The sequence below is a fragment of the Solea senegalensis genome, linkage group LG6 (assembly GCF_019176455.1).
Source record: "Solea senegalensis isolate Sse05_10M linkage group LG6, IFAPA_SoseM_1, whole genome shotgun sequence".
NCBI classification, from domain to species: domain Eukaryota; kingdom Metazoa; phylum Chordata; class Actinopteri; order Pleuronectiformes; family Soleidae; genus Solea; species Solea senegalensis.
The window spans coordinates 1,257,744-1,282,158 of NC_058026.1; the positions used below are offsets into that span (position 1 = coordinate 1,257,744).

General features: G+C 40.9%; 2 protein-coding genes across 2 annotated transcripts in view; one reads left to right on the forward strand and one right to left on the reverse strand.

The window, feature by feature from the left end:
* LOC122770749 (polycomb complex protein BMI-1-like) overlaps nt 1–5,802 on the reverse strand; it is a 7,795-nt gene extending 1,993 nt beyond the window's left edge. The window contains exons 1-7 of the mRNA XM_044027835.1: nt 5,661–5,802; nt 2,889–3,016; nt 1,159–1,255; nt 1,027–1,082; nt 822–951; nt 530–569; nt 323–421 (exon numbers count right to left, since the gene is read on the reverse strand). Of these exons, the coding sequence (XP_043883770.1) occupies nt 323–421; nt 530–569; nt 822–951; nt 1,027–1,082; nt 1,159–1,255; nt 2,889–3,006 (540 nt within the window). The 5' untranslated portion in view covers nt 3,007–3,016; nt 5,661–5,802. The remainder of the gene's footprint in view (nt 1–322; nt 422–529; nt 570–821; nt 952–1,026; nt 1,083–1,158; nt 1,256–2,888; nt 3,017–5,660) is intronic.
* Nucleotides 5,803–8,934: 3,132 nt separating this feature from the next.
* LOC122770743 (phosphatidylinositol 5-phosphate 4-kinase type-2 beta) lies at nt 8,935–23,529 on the forward strand. The gene is made up of 10 exons (XM_044027824.1): nt 8,935–9,615; nt 13,577–13,674; nt 15,803–15,899; nt 15,982–16,134; nt 16,635–16,781; nt 17,387–17,425; nt 17,666–17,779; nt 19,196–19,457; nt 20,278–20,381; nt 22,441–23,529. The coding sequence occupies exons 1-10, from the start codon at nt 9,469–9,471 to the stop codon at nt 22,519–22,521; spliced, it is 1,242 nt and encodes a 413-aa protein (XP_043883759.1). The 5' UTR covers nt 8,935–9,468; the 3' UTR covers nt 22,522–23,529.
* Nucleotides 23,530–24,415: the final 886 nt, after the last annotated feature.

Genomic DNA, 24,415 nt, shown 5'->3' on the forward strand with positions numbered 1-24,415 from the left:
ATATCAGCGTATTGATTATCATATTGTTGGATGACATGTTGAATTCAGGCTGATTTTGAGTGAATCTGAACATAATGAGCGAGTGAGCATTGTAGCCGCGCTCCACTCACTGCCCGTGCATTTAGAGTTCACTTTTAAATCCTTAAACGCTCTTGCTCCTGCCCCGGTCTCTGAGGTCAGCTGATCAGAGGGGACGGAGCTTTTTCTGCTGCTTCCTCTGCATGTTAGACACGCCCCTTCACTGTCCAGCGTGAGACCACTTGTTTATTTGTATTTCTATATTTCTGACATTTTCTACAGTGTTTTATTGTTGTTGAATTACCCTGTAGTTGTTGGGAATATCCATCTTGCTCCGGAGAAACTTTGCTAAGTGCATGACAGACATGGCTGCCGGACACTGCAGGAAACGTTTCCCGTTGGCCTGAAAACAAAGAGGAGAAATAAAGAGCAGAGAGCGACGCATGAATCCAGACGCTCAAGAGCAGCAAAAGCACACGAGACGTACAGTTTGTCAACAGCTTGCTTTTACCTTGTCTCCTTCCACTTCTGAGCGCTGCTTGTCATTGTTTCTGCAGGAACAACAAAAACACGGCATTATATGTAACTGTTATTATTATTATTATTACTGTAGTAGTAATAACAATAATAACTCTTTTTAACTGATCTACAGTCACACGTTAGTATCGGCTGGAGTGTAGAGAGAGAAAGTATTTCCCGTATTTCTCGTTAGCGTCCCCATCCTGACCAGACGAGAAGTCCTTTGAGTTTGAGGGTTCGGCCATAAACCACCCCAGTATGAGCATCGGAGCTGAGCGACTCACTTGTTCCTCTCGTAGAACTGTATGGACAGACTGATGATTTCATCTTCTGCGATGTTAAACGTCTCCACGACTTCTCCTGGTTCCAGCTCACGGTTCTCTGCGTAAAAGTCTCGCCTCCGTTTCATCTCATCTGGTTTCAGAGGGAAAAAACTCAAACAAAGACCAAACAGCGGCAACGTTACAGCCTCAAATCGCCCGGTCTTACCTTTGAATAAACCTGGAACAAGCTTATAAACAATGTCTTGTAGAGTTTTGTCCGCTCTTAGAGGGAAAAACAAAGAAAGATTTCAATATTAGAGATTCAGGTGTTAAGACTCTATTTTTAAACCAGTCTTACTTGATGCTGAGCTGTGGACACGTCTTGTGGACTTGGACGTCACATCGAGGACAGAACTTATTTGTCTCCAGGAAGGCAACGATGCAGGTTTTACAAACTACAGGAAGAGAGAACGGACACAGTAGTTTTCAGTATTGATGCGTCATTAACAAAATCAGAAATTATTATTATTTTTATTATTATTATTTTTATTATTATTATTACTACTACACATTTCTGTTCTCAGATACATGAGTTATATGTTGCTTGGTCACCAAAACTTTTTCTAAATCCAAAGGTTCATTAATTTTGTTTGTTGATCAGTGTTACCACAGAGTTCACATGTTCTGCCCGTGTGGGCGTGGGGTTTCTCCGGGTTCTTTGGCTCCTCCCACAGTCCAAAAATATGGGGATTGGGTCACTTGTGTGTATTAATATTGAGTTTCTTATTATTTTGATTGAAAAGATATTAGTATATCGTTGATATAGTTGCAGTGAAACCGACACGGACCATTCGTTTATTCACTGACTGAAGTTATTATTTCTCAGAGAACACAGAAACAAGTTAGCAGCTGTATTTGAATCCACTGGATTTATATAGACCTTTACCAGCTTACAGCTGTTAGCTATTAGCCGCTAAAGTTGATCCTGATCTGTGAAGACGAGTGTCTGCTGCTGCGTAAACAACACATTTCATTCAAAATTCAAAATGTGATACTTCTTTGTGACATCATCAGTGGGAGGAGACTCTTGGGAACATACTTAGGTGATTACTATTATTTCATTTTATTTTTAATGAAGGCTTCACTTTTCTGATGAGTTTATACTGAAGATACTTGGCTGAAATAAATGGAGATTTTTTTCCATGTTTACGTTGCCATACTAAATCTCCCCAATCTGGCAACCACTGAACTCTGACAGGATGACAACAGAACCTTTGTTAGCACACGACAGCAGAGCAGGCAGCTCCAGATACAGAAATCTAGGGATGCACGACATTATCGGCATCAGCTCGTTTATCAGCAAACACACCAAGATCTGCCCATGTGACACTGACGGGTTCAGTAGGCTTAACAGGCCAAACCCTCCTGGACTTCTGTGTTACAACTATTCATTGTTTATGTTGATTTATTTTTGCTCAATGAATGAAAATGTAGATCGACGTCGGCTGTGAGGCAAAAATGTGTTCATTTCACTACAGAGGAGATAAAATGACCTAATGACACACACACACACATATAGACGTCAATTCCCATCAGCCGCCCTGATGTATAAATGTGTATTAACTTAAAACTGACATTGTTTAAGTCAAAAATTGCAATTTGAAGCAACACAATTATCAAATCGGTAAAGGCTGCAATTTATACCAAGTTATGGTTCTCAAGATTTTTGATAAGACATGGGTTAATTTTTCATATCATTGCGATTTAAAACTTTCCATAAAACATTTGACATTTCAAGGGCAGATAATTACTAAGCAGCATAACTCAAACAGTAAAGGACAGATTCTGAATTTAATTTTCTAGGTTATAGCCCGAGGAACAGATGAATATGTTCCAAATATCATTCTGAATGTGTTATTCATCTTTAGAGATAGAAGTCTGTACTCTGTGAGAGGAACCTTGATGGAGTTTTGCATTTCTGTAGTTGGTGTGACGACATCCTTCTTCTCAGTTTAGAAAAAGAAAGATCTCGGTGAAAAACACGTGTGCACTATATTGTCACGTGGTGCTTCAATGCGTGGGACTTACAGGAGTGCAGGCACTCGACGATGGTTGTCGCGTCGATTAAGTAGCCGGCGCACAGTGGACACGTGAGGTGTGGGTTCAGATCTGTGACTTTTATCCGGTTGGGCTGCATTTTCTCCATGTGGACAGATCTGCAGAGGAAGCACATGAGGACGGGTGAGCTTCAGTGAGTCGCTGAATCTTAGGCTTGTTCAGACTTCCAGAGGATTGATTTTTCTAAGTCTGAACAACAGCAACACACATAGGAGAAAAAAAACACATTGAAATGGGATTCAACTCCCATTTGAACACATGCACCTCGCTCTGCGGCTGCTCTAATCCTATTTCCAAATGACATTTTATGACACACAACATGAGATCACAGAGTGAGATGATGCGTCTGTGCTATTCTACCGTCTGTCTGTGTGTGTGTGTGTGTGTGTGTGTGTGTGTGTGTGTGTGTGTGTGTGACCAAAGCAACACCTGCAGATAAGTAACTGAAAGCAAGAGTCTATGTGACAAAATGTCTTTTTATTTTGTCACCTAATCTTAATCTACTCCTACTGCAACACTTTCACCCCCAAACTACCTGGTGGGCAGAGAATAAGACAATCAGTGAGATAAGTGTTTACATTGATTTAAATGTTCAAATCGCACGAGACGCAATATCTGCAATAAGCCAAAATACAATTTTAGATGAATTATTGTCAGATTTGTTTCTCACAGATCTGCACAAATATCACACAGTAATGTTTTTAAATGTGTTTTTCCAATGAAAATGAGAATAATGATGCAAAAATGACAAATCATATCGCCGTCACAATAATCACAAAATCGTTCAGCTCCATTTTCCGGTTTATTCCGGGATGTTTGTGCGGTTTGTTTTCAGGAGGCATCATCTGTGTTTTATCCAATAATACCTCATTTGTATCTACTCTCTGTCTGAATCCAAAGCAGAAACATTTGTATTACTTGTTTACTTTAAAAACATCTTCCTTGCGTTGTGGAACCATAGTCCCTGCGCAAAATGTTCGGGAGACACTGATGTAGATATTTTCACAGATTCCACTGAATAGTGGAGATTTATAGATTCTGCACTATTTTACTTTTACATGAATATTTCTTTTTAGTGTAAATTTAGTGTATTTTGTCTGTCAGTAACCAGTTAAATCTTGTCCAGCTGAGGCGTTCTTAGTTAGTTAATAAATGTCACTTAACATATCATCACATTTTTGCCCTGCATAAAAGGTCAGGGAGACACTGGTGTCGATGTTTGAATGGATTCAACCGGCCCTGTTTGATCGTCACATTCAGACAATTTTACAAAACACATTTCGATTCCTTCACGTGATTATATCTAATATTTCTGTTAGTAAACCTGTTCAATCTGCTGCTGTTAAAAGATCCTTTATTTATTATGATCTCAGTGAAGCTTTCCTACTTAAATAAACAAACAATATTGCATATAGAGCCTTAGTCTCCACATGAGAACGTTTGGGAAACACGGATGTAGATTTTTGCACAGGTTCCACTGAATAGTGACTTTTTTAAGTACTTATTTTGTCTTATATATAAAAATTGTTGCTATTTTTAAGTACATTTTAGTATACTGTTATTTGGTCCCTCAGTTACCCTCTGCTGCTGCCCGTCAGGACTCTCTAGTATCTGATCTTTTTGTTGTCAAGGAGGATTTCTTGGTTAAATAAATCTTATAATAAACAATCATCATATCAGTGTTCAAAAACATTATATATGGCATGATGATGTCCTTACATGAGTCCCCACATGATTTTTCATGATTTTTTTGCACAGATTCCAATGAATGCTGACAAATGTACAACATGCATTTGATTCCGTCCTTTGTTTTCCTTTTAGATTAATATTTTTATTTTCTATTTCACTACATCTTAGTATAATCTGTTATTTTGTCCATTAGTAACTGGGTGATTGAACGTGCTGCTGCTGCTGCTGCTGCTGCCTGTCTTAGTCAGGACAATCTTGTAAAAGTGATTTTCAATGGTAATGAGGCTTTCGTGGTTACATTAATGTTAGAATAAACAGATTACACAGGTATTTTTCAAACCTAATTCAAACCACATGAGTTTCAAATCAGATTTCTGCAGATGTATCCGTCTGTGGCTGCTCAAATCGGATTACAAATTGCGTGTTGTGTTTTACTATTATTATCATTATCATCATTATTATCATTGTGTGGAATAAGACACACAATGTGCATCATGTTCGTGGAGACTGTTGTGAGTGGCTGCTCCTCAGCTCCAGCTCCTTCAGCCTCAGACAATGTCCATGTCTGCAGCTCGTCCTTGGGACAGCAGCTCGTGAAACCACAACAAAGGCAGATGCACGAACACGAGTCCACCGGCGACAAAATAACGTGTTTTTGCAGCAGAGTGGGCACGAGCTGCTGGTTCACGGCAGCAGGCTGCTGAGCTGAATGGCCCCTGTGTGTGGCCTCATCCCGGGCATCAGCAGCTCTGCTGCTCCTCCACCAGCGGAGCGACACAAAAGAGCGTTTCCTTTTCTGCGGAGCCCCGCGCTCCCGCACCGGGCACCGCAAAGCCACCGCGGCGGCAGCGATACCGAGCAGCCGCAGAGCCACGGTTTCAAAGCCGAAAAGAGGGGGGGAAAAAAAAGAATCACAAGTGGTACACAAAGCAGCCATCTTACATTCACTGACAGGGCTGTGGAACAAGAGAGGCTGAAAATGTGACACCGCTCCCGGGGCTGTGGACTCGGCGCGCGGCGGACCAGAGGCCGCACACGGTCAACGGTTCTTACCTGATGTGACATCAAAGTTCCCCTCAGCTCACACACACACGCGCGCGCGGTCCACACCAAATAAAGCAGCTCCACACTCGGGAAGAATCTGCAGCAGCGCCAGAAAATGGCTTTTTTCAGCACCGTCAGAGGACTGCCCATTTTTACGTCACGTGACATTATTTTGTCGCCTCGTTCACGGGGCAGAGAGAGAGAGAGCGCGCGCGAGAGAGAGAGAGAGAGAAGGCCCGTGCAGAAGGCCTCACACACTCACTCACACACTCACTCACACACTCACACACACACAACTAACAACGCGACAAATGCATCTTTATTTATTTTAATCACCACAGTTTGATTTCTTTGTTTTTGTCTCTGACTGTTTAAACCTGCCAGTGCTTTAGTTTGGTTTGTAGGCCTGTGTGTGTGTGTGTGTGTGTGTGTGTGTGTAAGAGGCCCTGCAGGCCTCGTGTGTGTGTGTGTGTGTGTGTGTGTGTGGCCCCATTCACGCCTGGTATTAAAGCTGCAGTGCGTAACTTTTAGGCCCCTATGCACACGGAAACAGAACCAACCTTATAACCTCACCTGTTCTTCTCTTTGTCGTTTTGAAACACAGCAACATTTCAGTAAATGTCAGTAAATGTCAGTAAATGCTGTAGTACATATGCCACACTTTAGATAGAGCTTTATTTGGTGAGTATACAATTACACAAACAGAGTGAACCAAGCCAGAGCTTAGAGTCAGTTAGAAATGTACCGCCAGCTTCCTTCCCTCAGGCCCTGACGGTCAGTTGTTGGTCAGTTAAGTCGTTTTTAGTTTTCTTTTAGGAGCAGGAATTGAGAGATTTGTCTGTGTGATGACTGTCTTCATTCTGTCTCCGTTTGTGATCGTACACATTGTAATGTATACTGAAAAAACTTTTTCTGTAGCAGTGCTACAGCGCCACATACGGGCCTGGCATATGTATTGCAGTGTTTAGAGTTGTTTTGTGGGGGGTTTGTACGTATGAAGACATTTTTACATTTCATTAGGTTTTCTGTGTGAATTGGACCTCAGACTTTTATGTACTTCAAGGACCTTGCTTTACGGAAGACGTCATCTTGGACAAAACAAGCTCGAGTGCATTTAGAGTGTTTAATTGTGCATTTCAGTCGTAGTAGAAACCCAGATTTTCCAACTCAGAGCAGTCATTTTAAAGTTGGAAATGAGATTCTAGGATGGATGCCACCACACGAACACCGCTATCTTTAATAGTATAATCTGTTAAAAGCACAGTACTGTCATATTTGTAAACATACACATAGTACTGTTTTAACATTTTTAACTGTAGACATGTTGCTACACTTTTGTGTACGTAAAATACCAAGTAGAGTGTTGTTCTTGACTGGTATTGCTAACAATGGCTAGCCTAAGTTACGTATGTTTTCGTCCATGTACTTGTTGGCCTTCTCAAGTGGAACGCGGTGAACTTGGGGACATCACTCCCAGTTGTGATGTTAGTGAACTGCAGCATTAAATCTTACATTGCAAACAAAGAATGACATCTTTTTCTGGAAAGGCCACCATAACTTCCTGACATGTGTTAGTCACAGTCACAGTGTTTGTTACAATCTAGTCTCACCAGTAGGTGTCACTAATTCTCACACGCTGGACCTTTAAAGCTGCAGGCTAGGAGTATAAGAAAATACTGATCGACTACATTGCAGTATTCCATGGCACGATAGTGTATTGATTCTTCGAAGCATGTCATGTCAGTACGTCAGACATATTCTTTACCCTCTGGCTTCATTATGGACATTTTTGTCCATTCCAACTTCAGAGGGTAGTGAATTAAAGTGGAGTCTGAGGGTTACAGTGGTTTGTTTTCTATTGAAGCCTTCCACTGTTAGTGGGCAGCATGCAGGCGTTCGACCCTTTGACTCTCTTTCTCCTTCCACTTTACTTAATCGGCCAAATAGACTGAATATTGTTTATGTGTTATGTGTACACCATTTCCTTAACATAGGCTATTTTATGATAACATTGCAATATTTACCCGTAGAAGTGGTTATAATGAAATGTCACCCCTATATCATATCATCAGATGTTTGGTAACATTTGGTGACTTTTGTTGATACACAATTTCCACTGGTCAAAAGAATCAGGGTTTTTTGGATGTTTGACTATTAAAACAGCATTCACTCCTGGGTCAAATGAGACTGCTTTGAATGTGGGTTTTCATCTGCTTTGGCTCTGAGTTTTGTTGATGGGAACACAAGAACCAGGTGAACATTGTTCATCTCCTTCATTTTTAGCAGTGATGCTAAATCTGACTTTATGTCCATCATGATATGACACGCTTTAATTTTCCATCCGTTAGCATAGCTGTTAGCCATGACTGTTTTGATCAAATTTGACTTTTTACAACTTGAGAATTCGAACATGGGATCACAGTAAAAGACACGAAATAGTAATGACAGTGCTTTATGCATATACAAAAATATCAAGACAACAAAGAGATACGTGTGACTTTAATACCAGGGAAGTGAACTGACATTGAAAGAAAGAGATAGAGAGATACACAAAAGACTGATTGTGATTCAAGATGACAGATTTCACATCAGTAATACAAGTACAAACATTTGAAAATAAATATGCTCGTTTGGACGGAAAATACAGACATTTATATCAAAGATAACAAGACAAAACAAATAGAAAACATGTCCGTACACTTGTGGGTGGCTGTTTGTCTCTGTGTCTCTGTGTCCCTGTGATGGACTGGCGATCTGTCCAGGGCGTCCCTTGCCTTTTGCCCCACGTCGGCTGGGATTTGCACCAGCGTCCCCCGCAACCCACATGCACACGTATACAGTATTTAGTGAAGCAAAACAGCATTTCACCAGGACTTCATCAAGGTTGACATAAACCTTATGTACAGTGGGGACAGGGCTACATAAAGTGCATACTATAATATAAAAAAAGAACAACAACCACTGGTGCGGAACGGAAAATCAAACAACAACAACAACAACAACAACAACAACACAGGAACAATACTGATATTCAGACATTCAATAATACATCACTCAAAAGTAACGACATTGTCAATACAGCATTGCAGTAGTCAGACAGGGTGTAATGTACCACATACAATGCAGTTAATGTGCATTTACCATTGAAACGCTATACAATGATTACTGTGCATTTCTTACGTGGTTAATTCAGTTCATTTTATTTTCTGAACAAAATTGACGCCCCCTTCTGCCTGCAGTACTGTGTGTCGCCTGCAGGCGTCACTGTTGTCTGGTGAGAGCAGCTCAGGCGCCATCTTGAGGAGACCCCTGAACGCTGGTTGGTGGTGACTGACAACATGATGACGGGGTCACTCTCCTCCAAGTAAAAGTGCTTCACCGCAGCTCGGGGTCGCAGACGTGTCCGGGAAAGTGGGGGCGCGGAACGGCGAGAGTTCACGGCTCCGTGGAGTTTGTGTTGTTGTTGTTGTTGTTTTTGAATAATAATTGAAATGTGTGCTTTTAAATAGAGGTTGCGCTGTAGCCTGATGGCTGGCTAGCTGCTGCCTGGACTCCACCGCGGCCTGCTCGGGAGGAGGAAGGGTGGTGACGGCGCAAAATGCTCTACCGCTGACTCCCCGGGCAAAGACACTTATCCTTCCCCCTGGAGACTCACGGCGAGTCCAACAACGAGCACGATGCACTTATAGATTTTTAAACCCTTCTTAACTGCACGATTGTTGCTGCTGCTGCTGCTGCTGCTGCTGCTGCTGCTGCTGCGGTGGTAGAGACTGTGAACGACAGTGAGGCGAGGAACCCCGAATTCCCAGCCGGAGACATGTCATCCAACTGCACCAGCGCAGCGGCGCCTGTCAGCGCGAGCAAAACCAAGACGAAAAAGAAGCATTTTATAGGACAGAAAGTGAAGTTATTTCGCGCCAGCGAGCCCATTCTCAGCGTTTTAATGTGGGGTGTCAACCACACGGTAAGTTCATCCTCAAATGTCTGGGCGCTTTGTTGATGCCGCTGTTTTGATTCTTATTAGCTAGCCCGCTAGTTTGTTAGCCAGCTATCACGCTTGCTTCGATGCTTATTACAGTCGCGTCGTAATCATTCCACTTCATTCTTTACTTGTGTGTTTGGTCAGTAACGTGTTGACTGACTCTGCGTTACAGTCTATTGCTGCTGCTGCTGCTGCTGCTGCTGCTGTGTGTGTGTGTGCGTGCGCGTGCGTGTGTGCGCGCGCGGGGTGGCACACACAGACAGAGATTCTTTTAAAAACTCTCTGCACCTCGTATTGCATTGTCAGTAAAATGTGCATTCTCGTGCTAGTGTGTTACTTTCATAAATCATGAATGGTGAAGACCACTGAGCTTCTGCTGCTGTTGAACACTGTGTGCAGGCATGAAGTGGGAGGGGTGTGACTGACAGACAGACAGACAGACAGACAGGCAGCCGGAGCAGCAGGTTACACTGATTTTTCAGCTCCTCAGCAGCAGCAGCAGCAGCAGCCTGACTGTTGTTTTAAATACACGAGGGTTGGGCATCTTTCTTTCGGTATGACGTCAATTCCATAAGTATCTCGATACACTGTCAGATCCAATTGGGCATCTCTGGTGAGAGGTCAACACTCGATACACTGTCAACAATATATAATATATTAAACCTGCATTTATAACTTCATATGTGACATGGTACTGTGCCATTGTCCACGCAGTGTGATGCAACTGCAGTGTAAGAAGTCTGGTTATTTATTTGATAAACCTACTAAAAATCCATCCATCCATTTTCTATCACCTTGTCTGGAAGGGGGCGGGTGTGCTGGGGCGATGGGCAGGTACACCCTGCACATGTAGAGACAGTCAATCAACCATTCACTCTCACACTTATGGTCAATTTAGAGTGACCAATTTATCTCATCCTCATAATGTGTTTTGTATGTTTTTAGACTGTGGGAGGAACCCGGAGAACCCCACACACACACACACACACACACTGAACTTCTGTCTGTAGCTCCTATGCTCGGTAGTTGCGGCTTATTCCATCTCACCATTCTCTTATAAATAGAACAGAAAATATATCACATTCACTTTTGGCTGCGGCGGACTTTTGCTATGAAAAGCTCAGTGGAGGGCAGACTCTGCACCTCAAAGATGGATGAAGTGTTTATGCCTCATGTGCAATCCACCATGTGCTGTCTCAGTCTTTCACAGCTTCTCAAGTGAGACAAAGAGTTGTGTGTATGTTGGAAAATGTTTTAGTTGACTCTGAAATGAAGAAGAGCATCTGGTGTTTGCGTCGTAGCTCACTTGATAGAGCATGGTGTCATTTGTTCGCTGGTCACTTCCTCTTGGTTTGTCCAGGTCACGTAAGGTACATACTGTAGTTCTTCTTTGTCTAATGATAATTGCAGGTAGGCTGTGCACAGAGGTGTAAGGCTGCCCTCCACAGTTCAAAGTTCTTAAATACAGATCAGCTCAAAGCTTCTTCTTCAGGTTCTCTCATCACAGTTCTCTCCTCTCCTCATTCTTCTTCAGGACAAAACAATGTTCTCAAATACAGCTCTGAGCTCTCTGGTGCAGTTCCGAGTCCTGAAAGTCCTGCTTTCTTGCTGTGTGCTCAGATACTGACGGTGTGTTCCATTTACGTCGGAGGTTGGAAGTTGGACCTTGGAGTGATGTCACCCTCATGTAGTCATTGTTGGCAATACCAGCCGATAACAACGACTACAGTACATGTCCATGGATTTAAGATTAAATAGTACTATGGTAAATAGTTTGTATTTGTATAACACTTTCCTAGTCTCGACGGGGTTAAGTTTCTTGCCCAAGAAGACTAGACTAACAGTCTGGAATTGTACCCACAACCTTCAAGTTGAAAGACGACTCGCTCTCACACTGAGCTACTTTCACCTCTGTCTGCACCCATGTATGCACATGGCAGACAAAGAAGAACAGTAACAACACAACGTAGGATTTCACCTTCAACCTTCAAATCATGTCTCCAGGATTATTTTGATGCTACATCCACTTACATCAGGCTGACTGTCACCTCAGTCCAAGCCTGAATTGGCACCATGTTTCTGGTCTTTTGCCATAAATAGAACTACAACATTCTACTTTTCGGCATCTTCTCTGGGTTAGTTTTTGTTTCTATGTCGGGAAATCTTTTCTGACGAAGGAAGGAAAACCTCAGGAACAACCTCAGGAACAACCTCAACTTGGAAATTCTGATCTTCCAATTACAACTGGAACTGGAATCACGATTCACATCTTTCCTCTGATCTCAACCAGAGCCTCAGAAATGAGTACTGGGCCTGACGAGTGCAGTCTTTATACCAGTAAACAAACACACAGAACACTAATCAAACAGGAAACTTCACTGGTCGAAGCGTGTGTTCGTATCAAACCACCACCACGAGGCCTCGCCAGTACATAAAAAGGTGTGGTCATTAAAATGCACATCATCAGTGCAGCATCTCCAGGATTCAGTGGGTGAACTTTGACAGTGTGTGTGTGTGTGTGTGGGTGCAGCAGCAGCACACAGGCCTGGTGATTTCAGATCTCAGACTTCTCATCAAAGCAGCTCTTCTTCCCGTCACAAAGTGTGTGCATTTTGAATCATTTTCTGGGCTGTGACGCTGCCGAGGATCTTCACTCCCTCACTGTGTCTCTTGGTGTCGAGGTGATGTGCAGCTGACTTCCTGTTTGATGCTGTTCTGACAGAAACCAGTCTGATTTCTGGACACTCAGAGCTTCACATGTTTTATTTTTCCTGTGCTGCCTCTGCTCTTTCACTGACTGACTCATCATGTGATTAACACGCACACAACAAACTTCAGTATAACTGTGTGGATGTTGTTGTTGTTGTCACTGACCATCAGAAATACAGTCTTTGTTGTTTTTATAATCTGTTCAAATGGGAAGATAATGAGACATTTAATAATGTCACATGCAGCCACTACAGAATATTTCTTTATTTACATCAACTTTCTCCCTGGAGTGCTCGTCGCGATGACGCATGAAAAACAGCGGCCAGCACGTGCCTGTTTATCCCCGTTTAGAGTCGAGAAAACAGTAAAGATGCGAGTGCACGCTGGAACAACACAAATGAATATTTAAATGCTGGAAAGTTTATGAACTTGCCGCGACATTCACTTCACACCAGAGAACATTCTCTCTGAGCAGCTAACTAAAGAGATCAGCTCATCTGATGCATCTGTTATTCCTTTAATTGCAGCACTACTGTAAAGTGAGGTTGAGACGGACCACAGAGTCTTAAGAGTCTGTCCACACGCTTTACTAAGATCTACTCCGATCCTCTTCACTTCATCGCGACTGTACTCGATCATTACTTGGATGTGGGAGCAGTGTCTGCAGATGAGGAGCATGATATGTTTGATGAGATCCTCCTAAATATCACACTCCACAAAAGTCCCAGCCATAAGAACAAAATGAGATAAATTGGCATAATCATTTCTTTCAGTGTTCCCTGTTGTCAGTTTTTCATTTCGGTGCATCCCTACTCTCTTGGCATGTTTACTGATATCCCATGATGCATTTAAAAGCCAATATTGGCTTTGCTGCATATTGCAAAGAAATCATTAAAAGTGAGTGATTTGGGTTTTTGGACAAAACCAGACAAGGGAGAACATCATCATTTTGGGGTTTGGGGACATGGATGGACATATTTCGACGTTTTATAGACCCCAGTGATGACCAAATGAATCGAGAAAATAAGGGATTGATAAGTTCATGATTGCTGCTCGTGTGTGTTACAGGTTGTTAGGCCAAATAAAAATGCTTGCTCGTAATGTTTTAATTAGACTTAAACCATATGTTTAAGGGATGTTTTTGATTTCTTCTCTTTCCTCACTGATGAAGTTGTTTCCTCTCTCCTTCAGACTCTTGTCTCATTAATCTCTCTCTCTCACTTCTCTCCTCCAGATTAACGAGTTAAGTAATGTGCCTGTACCAGTAATGCTGATGCCAGATGACTTTAAAGCCTACAGTAAGATCAAAGTGGACAACCACCTATTTAACAAGTAGGTACATCACAGCTTACACACTGTCAGTGCACGCTGTTCAATCTGTAATCTCCACCACCAAACTGCTCCTGTCAATCCCACTATGTGCCTGTTATAACACAGACTGTTACATAATCTATGTGTCATTTAACATTGTTCTCATTGGGCTTCCCAAGTTTCTTTCCAAGAGAAATGTTTTCACAGGTTATTTAGTTTGCAGTGAGTCCATGTTTGGTAGTTCTCTTTCATCAGCTCACTCTCATGAAACTCAATGTGGAACTGATAACCGTGGGAAAGGTTTATTCTCTCCTAGTTTCAGTGTCACTTTAATGAGTCTTAGATTGAGTAGAACACATCTAGTGGCTGTTTTAAACAATCAAGAGAATATTTGTCTTAAAAATGACAGGAAGGTAGTAAATCTCCATGTCTTTGGCCCTCGACACCTCAGTGTTTTTAACTTAACACGAAGTCCTTTGAGCGGGAATTAAAAGAAACATAAATTGATTTACTCATTCCTTGTCCAACTAAGTGTTTTCCAACCCTCGGGGTTTAGTGTGTGGTCCTTTACGGGGTGTCTGAACCCTTGGATGGAAACCTCTGGACCAGTCTGAACTGTGTTATGTGAAACAGTCCCAAGACGGTAGGTGTGGGCTTTAAAAAAGAGTTCATTAGAGGGTTATTAAAGTTCAGTGAACTTGAGTGACCTCTCTCTCGTTACCAGATGTAGAGAACACCTTTGGTATGTGGTAGAACAGGAGATTGAAGCATGAGTGTGTGTGTGTGTGTGGCTGACCCATCTGCAGAAACTCTGTGATGCAACAATGGAAGTAGTTCAGGGCTCCACACTTATGGTTTTTCTGGATTGTGTGCAGCCAAATCTTTCAATGCGTCGCCTTCAGTGACACCTTTTTTCTTGCTTTTCTATCAGTGACAGAACCTGGAACCAGAACCTGCTTTTTTAGTTCCTGCTCGTGTTCACGACCCGTTCAGCCGGAGTCTGCGGGTCGTTGCAGGACGTACTCAACCATTCTGTGAACAAATCTTTTAATGATTCAGTGAAGAAAACTGCGTTGACCGTCACTAGTTTGTCCCATATAAAAAGAAGTCACGGGCAGTTCCGCCCATCTGTGCTGTGATGGCCCCGCACACATTGAGGAGATAGTATGAAGTAAAGGAAAACAACGTTTCTGATACCAAACCGAGTAGAGCGATAACTGTCGGATGGAAAAGTGCCAAGAGTGGCACTGACCTGCACTGGCTCAAGTATCAGACTGATATCTGTAGATACTCAAGTATCAGACTGATATCTGCAGACACTCAAGTATCAGACTGATATCTGTAGATACTCAAGTATCAGACTGATATCTGCAGACACTCAAGTATCAGACTGATATCTGTAGATACCCAAGTATCAGACTGATATCTGCAGATACTCAAGTATCAGACCGATATCAAGTATCAGACTGATATCTGCAGATACTCAAGTATCAGACTGATATCTGTAGATACTCAAGTATCAGACTGATATCTGCAGACACTCAAGTATCAGACTGATATCTGCAGACACTCAAGTATCAGACTGATATCTGTAGATACCCAAGTATCAGACTGATATCTGTAGATACTCAAGTATCAGACTGATATCTGCAGACACTCAAGTATCAGACTGATATCTGCAGCAGACTGATATCTGTAGATACCCAAGTATCAGACTGATATCTGTAGATACTCAAGTATCAGACTGATATCTGCAGATACCCAAGTATCAGACTGATATCTGTAGATACTCAAGTATCAGACTGATATCAGCAGATACTCAAGTATCAGACTGATATCAGCAGATACTCAATTATCAGACTGATATCTGCAGATACTCAAGTATCAGACCGATATCAAGTATCAGACTGATATCTGCAGATACTCAAGTATCAGACTGATATCAGTAGATACTCAAGTATCAGACTGATATCTGCAGATACTCAAGTATCAGACATGAAAAATCCTTCCCCAGTCACAGACTGAATAAGGTTAAAAGTACATGGAAAATTGACTGATCTGAATCTGTGAGTGTTGAAAACTCTGTTGTATTTTTGTGAACAATAAAAGAAAGCAGAAATAAAACCAGCAATTACTTTTCTCTCCCCAGAGAAAACCTGCCTAGTCGCTTTAAGTTCAAAGAGTACTGTCCCATGGTGTTCAGAAACCTGAGGGAGAGGTTCTGCATCGATGACCAGGACTACCAGGTGAGACACTGTCACACTAACACACAAGCTCTCGGGGACTTTGGTGTAAGAAAGTCTCAGGATGTCTTTGTGTCTTTGTCAGAACTCTCTGACGAGGAGCGCCCCGCTCAACAGCGACTCCCAGGGTCGCTTTGGCAACCGCTTCCTGTCCAGCTATGACCATCGCTTCGTAATTAAAACTGTGTCCAGTGAGGACATCGCTGAGATGCACAACATTTTAAAGAAATATCACCAGGTAGAGTCTGTAGGTCCATCTGTCTGTGTTTCCCTGGTCCACACGGAAACACAACTTTCCAGTCCACAAACACGGCAACGGTTGAAGAAATGTCTTCGTCCTTCGTCCTTCATCCTCAAATCCTCCATCCTTTCACAAACCCTCACACAAAACAGAGAAGACGACGTGGAGCAGGCGCATAAATCATAAACTTTGTTTTTTAAATAAAGCTTTATTTGAATAAGTATACATTACAGTGTGAGACCGACGTTATCATAAAAAGTCCAAACAACCTAATCTGCACTGTCTCCCTGGAAACCCTTGTGTTGAGATTATTCATATTTCAGCAGTCATGTTTAGTATTTAATCCACGCCTGTGTTCACTGTTTTTTTTTTTGTTATGTTTTCCTTCCTTTTGAATCTGAACTCCCACGTGCATGTAAATGATGATGTGAGTGGAGAAGAGACTCTAAATCAGTTTTTCACTCCCACACTTCCTGTTCCTCTCTGATTATCTCCAGTTTATCGTGGAGTGTCATGGCAACACGCTGCTCCCTCAGTTCCTGGGCATGTACAGGCTAACAGTGGACGGGATGGAGACGTACATGGTGGTGACCCGCAATGTGTTCAGCCATCGTCTCACTGTACACCGCAAATATGACCTGAAGGTAGGAGATGGAGATTCCTGATGTTGACTGTGATTGAACTTCCCACTGACTAATCACACATGAGAATCTTTCCTGACAAATAAAAGTTTTATTAATAAAGTCAATTAAATAGATGTTATATAATGTATATACATGTGAGCGGCAATGATTTTTAGGGCTGCAACAACTATTCGATTACTAAATGAATCTGCAACTATTTTGACGAGCGATTCATCAGTTTGAGTGAATGATCCGATTTGACAGCTTCTTAAATGTGAATATTTGTGGTTTATTTGCTCCTTAATTAAAAGTGAAACACTGTCATTTTCATTTTAATGCTACTTACTGCTAGCATCACACACTTGTCTGTCTGACTGTGTCTGTCTGTCCGGTTGCGTTGTGGGTCGTGTCGACATTTTTGTTCTGACAGAAATACATAATTACATATATTTATATACATATTTAAAAAGAAAACGACCCTTCTAGCGTTTGCGTGACTTTCTGCCAAATATTGTCCAGAGAAAACGTCTCGTCTTTCTAACACTGACAGTTAAAGACACACTAACAATCCCTGTGAAGTATCTGGAGCTGCCTTCAGTTCAGTCTATTTTTGTCCTCATTTGCAGGGTTCTACAGTCTCGAGAGAAGCCAGCGACAAGGAGAAGGTACGTTTTATTTCCGTCTTCTAACAACATGCTGACATGATGGAATCAAACCTGTCAAATGACCACCAAATGAAGGCATCATTAGTTTATAAGCTGTTTGTTTATAGTTTGACACGTATGAACTGCAGTGCTCGTTTGTGTCTGCTTATTAAATAAGTCTGAGCGTCTTGATATGAAAAGTGGAAAAAGCAGACTTTCTTCTGTTGCTATTTAAAACCATGTCTCGGTCTCTGTCCTCAGGCTAAAGAACTCCCCACTTTTAAAGACAACGACTTCCTGAATGAAGGCCAGAAGCTGCAGATAGGCGATGACAACAAGAAGTACTTTCTGGAGAAGCTAAAACGGGACGTGGAGGTAGTGAATACATTAGTGTTGTCATGTAGAAGCGAGCGAGAATATCCCTTCATGTCAAAGCCTACAATGAAATACTCTGGATCACATGTGTGATTTCAAACGTCGGTTCTTTTGTTAAACTTAAACCCCCACACACACACATTTTGACATAAACTAAGATAGAAAGATAGATTTCATAGAAACATACTGTCAAAGTAACTCCCGTCTCTCACCAGGTTAGTTAGTAGTAGGTCGTGTTACCCTCTTATGACCATCATGATATTCAGGCGTCTGGATTTATTTAGATTTTATGGCTGTAGAATTGTCAAAAAGAGTTTCTGCTAAATGATGCTACTGAGAAGCTGACGTCACAAACTTGTGGCGCGCTGTGATTGGACGGTCGCTCCGCAGAAGTCCTGCGGGCGACGGCGCTGACCGGTGAAAGATGCGGTCACACTCTGGACAGCTCGCCACTCCAGAGTTTCTGGATTTTCTAGATATCACAAACGGTCCAGGATTGACGGTAATGAGAAGACGGGACGGTCACAGGAGGATTACAGTCTCAGCTTTGTGCATTAATGACCAAACAACGCCATCAGTTAGTGATTGATTGAAATTGCTGGTTTATTGACAGATAAATGGTATAAAATGACAACGTTGGAGGGGTTTCTGAGTAACAGTCCACTCCTGAATATTTGTGCTGACATATAAATTAGGATTATATGCTGTGGTATTAACAGCATTTGAGATGAGCTTTGCCACAACAGGTCTGACAGTAAATGGGTCTGGATATGATCCATTGATTATTATGGTATTGATTTGAATATTTGGCCAAGTTTATGATCCAAGTGTCAAAGGAATGGAGACGAAACAAAGCAAATGTCAGCTGGGATTGGCACCAGCGCCCCTCGAGTGGAGGATAAAGTGGTAGAAGTTGAATTCATGAATAATCAAATAGCATTTTCCTTAAACTGATGGATGTGGATGTTATTAATCTAGTAATGAATCAATGAATTTGCTGCTTAATTGTGAATATTTTCTGAGTTGTTGTTTGTTTTTTTTTGCTCCATATAACAGAAATAATTAAAAACCAAATCCTTATGTTGACAGAACAAGACATTTGAGAACATTGATGGACATTTTTCAACATTTTATCGACCAAACAAGTAGTCGATAATAATGATTAGCTGCAGCCCTCGATCAATGTGCTTTATTGATCCAAAAAGATTTCTGTGTGAGGCTCTTGACAAAAAGCTATTCAAATGTAAAATAGAAAAAGTAGAACAGATAAAATATGAACTATACAAAGATCACATGACAATTTAAAGCTATTTAAAAAGTCGTTGTGTTGTGTGTGTTTTACATCTTGACTGACGGTGAAACACTGTGGATCATGAGTGACGTTGTGAGACCTAACATAAATGTGTTTGTGATCAGTTCCTGGCCACTCTGAAGATCATGGACTACAGTCTGCTGGTGGGCATCCATGATGTGGAGCGGGCGGAGCAGGAGGAGATGGACGTGGAGGGAGCAGGAGAGGAGGAGGAGTATGAGAACGATGGCATGGGTGGAGGCGTGCTCACCGGCTCCTTCGGCACGCCCCCTGACAGCCCTGGAAACCCCCTCAACTGTGGGGGGTTCTTTGGCCCCGGGGAGTTCGACCCCTCTGTGGACGTTTACGCAATCAAGAGCCACGACAGTGAGTGTCGTCTTTGACGTCCACCTGACGGAGATAATCGCGCCTCACGAGATACAGACAATATCTTCCGTGAAAGATTATTTTAAGGGTTTTATGACTAGATAACAGATCTTCAAAATAATTGTCGATAAGAATCAGAAATTCTATTTATTTGATCCCAGCTATTATATTTAAAAATCTTAATGTTTGTATTTAACCAGAAAGTTATTGTGGATTAATATGAGACTCAAGTGGATCCACTGCGCTGATCATTATCTGCAGAAGGTTTTACATTTGATCAAATTAGCCTTGAAAAAGGTTGAATTTGCAGATACCCTGTATTAGGGCTGCGCCCTAATCTTAATCAATACTGAGGTACTTAATCAATCACCAACTATTTGGATAATCGATTCATGGATTGAGAGTTTTTTTAATAATTAAAACAAGTTCTTAGAGTTTTCAGCTTCTCAAAGTTTATTTGCGCAAAATAACAATAAGAAATCGTTAAAACTGAATCATTTCCATTTGTGGACAAATCAAGACATTTGAGAACATCATTATTTCTAAGTTTTGGAAACACTGATCAACATTTTCTGACATTTTATGGACCAAACAACTAAATGATTCATCATGAAATAATCTACACATTAATCTCTTAGATTCCAACAATTACGTCTTTCCTCAGCTTGAATCTGAGTAATTGTCCTCATTGAAAAAGTTAGGAATCATGAACCCTTAAGAGTGGAATAGTAAAGGCTGAATATCCTAAATAATAGAAGTGGAAATGTCACCCAAAGCTCCAGCAGAGAAATAACAGTTTCTGTTGTTTTTCTTCTACCAGCTGCTGTGAAGAAGGAGGTTTACTTCATGGCCATCATCGACATCCTCACGCACTATGACGCCAAGAAAAAAGCTGCACACGCTGCCAAAACTGTGAAACACGGGGTGAGTGTCAACGCCACTTACATTTCACAGTCCGGTATCAGTAGATACTCAAGGTTGTGATATCTGTATCGGTAGATACTCGAGGTTGTGGTACTGGTGTTGGTATATAGTCGAGGTTGTGATATTAGTATCGGTAGATAATCGAGGTTGTAATATTGGTATCGGTACATAATCGAGGTTGTGATATTAGTATCAGTAGATAATCAAGGTTGTGATATTAGTATCAGTAGATAATCGAGGTTGTAATATTGGTATCGCAGATAATCAGGTTGTGATATATATGAATAGAGGTAATGTGGTAGAGATGTCGAGGTTGTTATATCTGTATCGGTAGATAATCGAGGTTGTAATATTGGTATCGGTAGATAATCGAGGTTGTGATATTAGTATCAGTAGATAATCAAGGTTGCAATATTGGTATCGGTACATAATCAAGGTTTTGATATTGGTATCAGTAGATAATCAAGGTTGTGATATTAGTATCAGTAGATAATTGAGGTTGTGATATTGGTATGGGTGGTCGAGGTTGATATTGGTGTCGGTAGATAATGGAGGTTGTGATATTGGTATCGGGTAGATAATGGAGTTTTGGTATTGTTGGTATCGTCGATATAATTAGAGTTGGAGGTTGTGATATTAGTATCAGTAGATAATTTGAGGAGGTTGTGATATTGGTATCGCAGATACGGAGGTTGTGATATTGGTATCGGTAGATAATGGAGGTTGTGATATTGGTATCGGTAGATAATGTAGGTTGTGATAGTAATAATAATGAGGTTGTGATATTGGTATCAGATAATTGAGGTTGTATAATTGGGTATCGTACATATTCAAGGTTGTGATATTGGTATCGTAGATAATCGAGGTTGTGATATTGGTATCGTAGATAATGAGTTGTGATATTGGTATCGGTAGATAATGGAGGTTGTGATATTGGTATCGGTAGATAATTGAGGTTGTGATATTGGTATCTGTACATATTCAAGGTTGTGATATTAGTATCAGTAGATAATCGAGGTTGTGATATTGGTATCGGTAGATAATGGAGGTTGTGATATTGGTATCGGTAGATAATGGAGTTGTGATGAGATAATTGTTGTGATATTGGTATCAGTAGATAATTGAGGTTGTGATATTGGTATCTGTACATATTCAAGGTTGTGATATTGGTATCGGTACATAATCGAGGTTGTGATATTGGTATCGCAATTAAGGGATAATAGGGTTGTGATATTGGTACGTAGATAATGGAGGTTGTGATATTGGTATCGGTAGATAGGTTGTGATATTGGTATCGTAGATAATGAGGTTGTGATATTGTATCAGTAGATAATTGAGGTTGTGATATTGGTATCTGTACATTTCAAGGTTGTGATATTGGTATCGTGGTAGGTTGTGATATTGGTATCGGTATAATCGAGGTTGTGATTGTATTAGATAATGGAGGTTGTGATATTGGTATCGAGATAATTTGTGATATTGCATCAGTAGATAATTGAGGTTGTGATATTGGTATCTGTATATTCAAGGTTGTGATATTGGTATCGGTAGATAATCGAGGTTGTGATATTGGCATCGGTAGATGTCGAGGTTGTGATATTGGCATCGTAGATAATGGAGGTTGTGATATGGTATCGTAGGAGGTTTGTGATATTGGTACAGTAGATAATTGAGGGTTGTGATATTGGTATCTGTACATATTCAAGGTTGTGATATTGTATCGTACATATCTGGTTGTGATATTGGTATCGGTACATATTCAAGGTTGTGATATTGGTATCGGTAGATAATCGAGGTTGTGATATTGGTATCGGTAGATAATGGAGGTTGTGATATTGGTATCTGTACATATTCAAGGTTTTGATATTGGTACCAAACACAAAAAAGTGATATTGAACCATCTCTAAAATGGCAGGTTTCTTTTGTGTCAGGTTTCTGTGTTCCTGGAAGATCATTTTAGTTGAAAGAACAGTGAAGAAAATGTTTTTTTATGTCTGTTTATGGTCTGTTTTTACATGAGTTTACATATTTAGCTTGTTTTTTTTTTTACTTTTGGCAGGCGGGGGCCGAGATCTCGACGGTGAACCCGGAGCAGTACTCCAAACGATTCTACGAGTTCATGTCCAACATCTTATCATAGACTCATGTCCTCATCCAGACACTCACTTCCTGTCATAGATCTGTCAAAAAAACAAAAAACAAACAAAAACATGCACTTATGTCTCGTCTGTCACCTCGGTGTTGATCCGTCTCCACTGGATCTTTTCCCACTTTAAAGAAAGAACCTTCCAGTCTTCTCACACATGGAGCAAAGCACCAGGCCTTTTACTCCACCACCTCCTTCTCTGCGTCTTCATCCACTGCAAATAAAACTCATGAAACTAGCCGCTAAAATTTGGAATGACCTGATAATCTCTCGTTTTTTTAATCCCACTTCTCCTCCTCCTCCTGACGCCAGCACGGAAACTGTCTCACTAATGCCTTGAGTGTGTCAGCTTCAGCAGTTTTTAAGTCTGTTAGTACAGTCTCTTTGGTTCCTGTTCATGTTGTTGTTGTTCTTATTGTTTCTACGACACACAAACACAAACAGAAATGGTCAGAGTGCATGACAAACTCCTGGACAGTCGCCATCAGGCTTTTTTTCTTCTCTGTCACAAAAAAGAACAATTAAAAATCACCGCCGTGAATCTGGGAGGACGTTCTTATCCAACGGTGTGTCAAGTAAACGAATGCAAAATCAAAAATGCATGGCTGACGTGTACATGAGACCCCACCCACCTGTAAGTTGAAACGTCAAACCACTGAAAACTAGCATCTGAGTGTTATAAATAAAATAACAAAGAAAAACAACTCAAAAAAAATGTGGTGTTTGAATGTTACGTTGCCATATTGTTTTTTGAAGTTATCATTTTTTTTATTTTAACGTGAGTTCGGTGGAGGTCAGTCTCAGAAAAACAAAAATCACACGAAAAGGAGAATTCTGCAGCGTAATACTTGTTTTACTACCATAAGGATCATTTTTATATCTTGTTTACATTAATGTAGCAATTTGTGTTTGTATACAGTATTGTTTTGTTACCAACAAACATTAGAAAAAAAAAGGTTACTTGAAAATGATTCATTGCATATTAAAGGGAGTTTTATCTTGCTTTTGGCTTCTTCCTTCACTCATTGTCTTGTTTATTTTCTTCCTTTCGGAGGTTATTTGTTGTCGTTCACAGAGTTATAAACGGGAGAAATCCGTATTTAATACATGACGTTTTATTGAAAATACTGTATTTTGGTGATATTTAGAGTTTCAGGATCACTTTTGTTTTCATACTTGTATTTTTTTTCCGACTTCCAATCTATTGTTTGAATCAGTGATTTTCAACCACCGGGAAGTTAGTTTCACTTAACAGATCCAAACTTAACTGGTTAAGTGAGTAATACTCCTCTCTTAATCAGTCATGCTGCACTGATTATTACTGAGTAATACTCCTCCATGTCAGTAGGGTGCGTAGTACTCAATAACTGTATTAGGCAGTGATGGGTCATTTTGTAACCATGTAACTTTTCTATGTCTGTAAACATGCGTTGACCCAAAGAAGTTAGTTTAATTTGATGTTTAGTGTTCGCCTCACATGCAGTACCTTGTTGTCCCACTAGAGGTCCTTAGCACACACTTCAATAATTACAGTTTAATTACAGTTTGAGAGATTGCCTTGTCAACAAAGGTTGTGTTTAGAATCATCCGTGACAGCGGCTCCTTCCCAGTGGACTTATTTTTAGAGAATAATGCATCGGCTGTGAGTCACCAAGTTTCTGCCTTTTGTGCCTGAAAAATAAGTTACAGCTCAAAGTCCGTATGTCTGTAATCACATGGCAACATGTTTTCCCGTCAGCTAATATTAGTGTCATCACTTATTCTAATTTTAGCCATTGATTCCTTCCAAACATTTTGGACTATACTATGACTTTTCTGTCACATTTTGGACGACATACTAAACTATGACTTTTCTGTCACATTTTGGACAACATACTAAAGTATGACA

Bases quoted from the DNA above. Each gene is read 5' to 3' on its own strand.
- LOC122770743 (XM_044027824.1), top strand. From the start codon at position 9,469: ATGTCATCCAACTGCACCAGCGCAGCGGCGCCTGTCAGCGCGAGCAAA. The intron at 9,616-13,576 runs GTAAGTTCATCC...TCTCTCCTCCAG, and splicing joins TGTGGGGTGTCAACCACACG to ATTAACGAGTTAAGTAATGT. The intron at 15,900-15,981 runs GTGAGACACTGT...TGTCTTTGTCAG, and splicing joins TCGATGACCAGGACTACCAG to AACTCTCTGACGAGGAGCGC.